The 5,410-nt window shown below is 41.8% G+C and overlaps 1 protein-coding gene across 3 annotated transcripts; it reads right to left on the bottom strand.

Moving 5' to 3' along the window:
• Positions 1-1,351: 1,351 nt before the first annotated feature.
• On the bottom strand, positions 1,352-5,140 carry LOC307022626 (E3 SUMO-protein ligase KIAA1586-like). 3 transcript variants are annotated; one of them, XM_079655468.1, is made up of 3 exons: positions 4,109-5,140; positions 3,669-3,761; positions 1,352-3,344 (listed from the first exon to the last, which is right to left on the bottom strand). In XM_079655468.1, exons 1-3 carry the CDS (start codon positions 4,242-4,244, stop codon positions 1,459-1,461), a joined length of 2,115 nt encoding a protein of 704 aa, XP_079511594.1. In that variant the 5' UTR covers positions 4,245-5,140; the 3' UTR covers positions 1,352-1,458. The 3 variants fall into 3 exon arrangements, with proteins under 3 accessions (XP_079511594.1, XP_079511595.1, XP_079511593.1); XM_079655469.1 differs by lacking the exon at positions 3,669-3,761; XM_079655467.1 differs by having other exon boundaries at positions 3,669-4,250.
• Positions 5,141-5,410: the final 270 nt, after the last annotated feature.

The following is a 5,410-nucleotide window of genomic DNA, read 5'->3' on the forward strand; positions in this document are numbered from 1 at the left end:
AAACATTTACATTATTATTATGATTATTTAATATATAAAGACTATATATTATTGAATTACAAGATTATATATACTTTAGTTGATCTAAAATATTGATGTGTTCAAATGCTCTTCAAAACACAACTGAAAGTCCATGAAACTTGTCTTTCTGTATTTGTGAATGAAGCGCCATCTCCTGGTTAAAACCTGAAATTGAAAATCTGGCAACGCCCTCTTGGAAAATAGTGGGAGGGCTTAACATTCCTCTATACTGGTCTTAGGCAGGTCGTAGGCAGAAAGCTGTAAACTGGAGTCTGAAATGAAGTGCTACATCTGTACGAAGCATAGCTTAGCCGGCTAACTTCAGGGAAAAGTCGGGGTTTCCGGTCCTACGAAGCTGGTTCTCTTTTTAGCAGGCTAGATCTCCATGTTAACTTATGCTGTGCGGCTAACCTGCCCCGGAGCAGGTTAGGTTGCAGGCCAAGAGCTCAACTCAGTGAAAGCACTGCCTGCTGACCAATCAGAGCTCAGTGTGCGGAGTTTAAAGCGATTAAGTCATATTACAGGAGAAAGGAAATACAGAAAAGCTAGCGTTGCAGGTAAGACGGCCGGCAAAAATCACCGACTGTGTGAACGTGAACATTAATAGAATATCATCTCCCATCTTCAGAGCAATCTGACTATTATAACATTAGCGTTAAGAAAGTTTACTTAAATATCTGCCACAACATAAGTAACCGGATCAGAGTAACATTACAGTCCGCGCAGTGGTGTAGTCTACTTTTTTGTAGTGGGTATACTGTAATAATTGTATTCATCCATCCTAGAGCGACGCATCGCGGAGCGAGACTTCATGAACACCATCACACTCACTAATGCATAGACTAGTCTTGAGACTGTGTTATCAACATGTCAATGTATTATAAACATTTTTATGTGACTTTGAACTACCAGTGACATTAACAATAAAAAATAAAAGAATAACCAATGATGGAAAAAGCCCACTTATCTTCTAGGGTTGAACAATTAATCGAAATATTCATCAAAATCTCAATATGGCCTACTGCAATTTTCAAGTAATATACAATAAATATGGTCATGCTACAGATGTCCCGACCATCACATAATATTCTACACTTAAAAAAACATCTTTGTTTCGCATAGATCTGCACAAATATCACACAATAATCATGTTCAACATATTTTTCAATGCATTAAATATTTATTCAAACTTGTTCAGCCCTATTATCTTCCATAAATCATTATCAAACTATGTACTCTATAGGCTTAAATGAACAAGCAAACATCCTTGAAGTGCTACAAGAGAAATTAGCTTCAAACAAGAAACCAATTAACAAATATGCTTCACCTCAATAAATGAGGGTTGAAAAAGCACTTAACATGTCCATACTGGGTTCACTGTGTTAGTCCACAAGCCCTGAAAAAAGGATGGAACACTTCTAGACATAGTCTGGTAGTCTACAGAGCTTTCCAGATATGTTTGTACTCAGGCATCTGAGGTGTGCATTGCCTCCTTGCTTGCGTGGCAGAGCGATGGCTTCTCAGCCATGTTATGACGTACTTCCTTGGCTCAAAAAGTGTTACAGGGGGCCCATTGATGCTGATCATCATCAAATGACTTACATTTGACAACAACAGTGTCGATCTCTTGTCTGTGCATATATTGTTCATGAGACTGAAGCCCCTTTCACACTCAGCAGTGCTGCAAGGGATGGTCTTCATGCATTGTATGAGTGGCTTTAAGCTTTCAGGCTCACTGTCTGGGTGCTCAAGGAAATCTCTCATACCATTAACTGCTTGCTCTTCACCAAGATTGAACCGCCTACAGAGTCGTTTCACTTGTGCCTCACCATGCCGTATGCCAGGGGTTGATGGCCAGTTGCCTGTATCCAGAACACTGAGATCATGAAGCATTTCACCATCAAATGAGAGGCGCTTCTCCAAGTTGATGATCAGACTTTGTAGGAATTGTTTTGCATTGATTGGTGTGAGCTTTGCATTTGACTCCAAGGGAACAGATCCTAAATGTCCCAACGCTTGTGCAGTCAGTGCCTCCTCTAATTTCTCTCCTTGGGTATCTTTGAATGATGCCAGCACTCTGATGGTGCGCTTTAGAAGATGGTCTGCTCTCAAGAGTGTGACAGAATGGGCCTGGAGTTGCTGAGACAGGTTTGCAAGTTCAGACAGTGCATCAAACATGAGTCCGAGGTCACACAGGAATTCCTTGCTTTGCATTCGACGTGCCAGGCCTCTATACGTTTGTCTCTCTTTGCTGCTTCTTGTTTGGTCGCCTGCAGCATTTTCAAAGTGTCTATTGAGTGCTTCATATGATGTCCACACAGCCTTTACAGAACGGAAACTGCTGGCCACCCATCGCGTACTTAAAACTCTGCCAATTTTCAGGACTTGCGAGCCCACTTCTTGTGCTGCTACCAGAAGCTCTCTTGAATTTTGATTGGACTGACTGTAGAGATTGTGGATCTTCTCTAGGAACACTTTGAAGTGGTTGACTGCCTGAACCTCATCCACAGCATAAGATACAGCCAGTTCCAAACGGTGGTTCATGCAGTGCCATGTGAAGAGGTTAGGGTACCTTGCTGTCAGCCTGGTTGCCACACCAGAGTTCTTGCCTAACATGACACTGGCTCCATCAGAAACAAATGAGACCCAGTTATTTTGAAGCCACTCTTCAGTGAAGCCTGCAGTGTCCAAACAGTTCAGCAGAGCTTCTTCTATATCCTTTGCCCTTTGGCTCTCCAGCTCAACCAGCTCCAGGAACAAAAATTCAGGAGTAGCTCCATCCACTGAGGCTTTCAAGTTGACAATCATTGCAGATTTGTGGCTGATAGATGTAGCCTCGTCAATGAGAACAGACAACTTGCTTGAAGACGTCACAATACTGTGAACTATTTTTTTCTGCATCTCTTTTGCTATGTGTTCTACAATTTTTGTGGAACTGTACCTTGAGTGCAGACTAGTGCCCATGTTGGCACCATTTTTCTCCTGAAGCTCAATGAGACTATCATGGTCAGTAAAAGGTCGGTTCATCTTCGCAAGATAGTATGCTGTTCTGAATACAGAATCTGTCTCTGCAAACACAGTCTCTGACACAGCTCTCACCAAATTTCCCACTAAATCCTGTCCACCCTTCTCCGTGAGCTCCTGGGCTATTTTGTGTGCTCTGGACGTCTCATGTCGTCTAATCTTGTTTCTCAAAGAGGCCAGAGATGTTGATCTGCTTGAATCTGAGGACTGGATCTTAAAGTGCACCCACTCCTCAGACATAGACACTCGTTGTTCTGTGAGGACACCTGTTGATTTTGTAGCGCTGCAAAGAGCACAACCTGGAAACCATGATACAATTTGTACCAATAACATCTGCAGAAAAGATCCAAGATTTACTCAAAAGTATTTAATAAACTGCTCACAATATTTACATCATGGCTAACAAATGCATGAAAAGCAGATAAAAGGAGAAAAATGTTCCACTTTTTCAATAGCTAATTATGTGACAACTACTGATAACTAACATATAGTAATGTAATGGTGCAAATGTTTTAAATGCACTTTTAACATGACCATGAATTAACTCTCATTTGCATAGTCATTGACTTTATGAATTTCTGTTGTTTAGATCAGCTTTCCTTTGCATGTGTGCTGACATTGACCTAACTTTCTGTCCCTCCACTCTAACCAAGGATGCCTGTTCTTAAATTCCATAGCCTGACTTTCAGTCCACAAGGCTGGCCAGGAGCTCTCATCTGTGTCCGAAACAAGGAGATAATATAAACATTGTGTTCTGTACAAAGCTACACACACACACACACACACACACACACACACACACACACACACACACACACACACACACACACACACACACACACACACACACACACACACACACACACACACACACACACACACACACACACACACACACACACACACACACACACATAATACAGAGAGGATAGTGTGGGTGGGTGTATGTATCTCGCTCTCTTTCTCTTCCATTGATCCACCACACTAACGTTGATCAAGTTAGCTAGCAAGTTAGCTAGTTAGCTACAGTTACGTTAATGATAACCATGCTAGTTTCACTTACCGGGTACATTTGCGGTAGCGCCGGGCTCGTTCTCTGTCACCTTTAGGACAGCCGCCTGACCTGGCTCTTCTTCTGTAGTGGTAATAGGGGAAAACTTTGGAAAACATTGAAATATTGTCGTCTGTTTTCGTTTCATGTTTGCTTCCTGTTTAGCGCTCCGCAAACTTGAATGGTGGACGGATCCAATTCTGATAATGTTAGAGAAACGTGGGGTTTGTCAGAGCCGAATAGAGTATGTTGCTTTTGCCTAGCAACAGGCCACAGGCGACGGAAGCCCCAGACGTCCAAAAGTATTAACACAGAAGGGGCAAAAGCGTGAAAGCGCAGTCACAAAATGATGTTGTTACGTATCATCGCTCATTTTTAAGAGGGTATACGGAAATCACTGGCATTTTCTAGTGGGTATACGGCGTATACCAGCGTATCACGTAGACTACACCACTGAGTCCGTGGCATATCACATCATAATGTATCATATATTTCCTTATCTGAGTCAGCTGAGCCGTATCTGGCCGTGCAACACTCACAGTGTCACATACTGTATGCATAAGTATTATTTTAAGCAACACATTAAGTTGACGAAACACTTGAGCCAAATGTAATTAAAGTCAGATCCACTCGTGTCTTAGACGGGGTAGTGATATAATAAACCTGTTAATGTACGCATTCAAACACTTATTCTTTTTCCGGCTGTATTCACCTTGCAGGTGCAACTATGTGGCTTTTATCCTAGATACAGTGTGTAAGTCATGGATGTTTAAAGTTTAACTTCTTCATATGTCTAATATTATAGTTGAATTTTCATTCAGGAAGTATGACGCTGCACTGTCAGTACGCTTCTCCATGTTTGTGATTGGTTGAATGCACCAAATACCACCCCTTTCATGTGAACGCGCACCTAACTAGATAGGGCATGGCTGGCTTGAGCGATCCACTTGATAATCCGTAGTACCGTTTAGCGAGAACGCGTATGTTTTTGATTAGACCAACCTGCTAACTCAAATATATCCAGGTTAGGTTGAACCAGCTTCGTAGTACAGGCCTCTGATGACGAGGTTCCATTAAAATATAAATATTTTTAGTGATTTACTGAGTTTAGGCACGTTAATAACGTTTTAATGAAGTTGAATACAGTATATTCATATCTGTCAGTGATTTCATGTCAAGTGTGTGTGTGTGTGTGTGTGTGTGTGTGTGTGTGTGTGTGTGTGTGTGTGTGTGTGTGTGTGTGTGTGTGTGTGTGTGTGTGTGTGTGTGTGTGTGTGTGTGTGTGTGTGTGTGTGTGTGTGTGTGTGTGTGTGT

This window comes from Notothenia rossii, assembly GCF_949606895.1.
Source record: "Notothenia rossii genome assembly, chromosome: 10".
NCBI lineage: Eukaryota > Metazoa > Chordata > Actinopteri > Perciformes > Nototheniidae > Notothenia > Notothenia rossii.

Excerpts from the sequence above, each read along its gene's own strand:
- LOC307022626 (XM_079655467.1), bottom strand. The coding sequence starts at position 4,017 with ATGGAAGAGAAAGAGAGCGAGATACATACACCCACCCACACTATCCTC. Across the intron at positions 3,345-3,668 it reads GTGGAGGGACAGAAAGTTAG|GTTGTGCTCTTTGCAGCGCT; the intron begins GTCAATGTCAGC and ends CATGGTTTCCAG.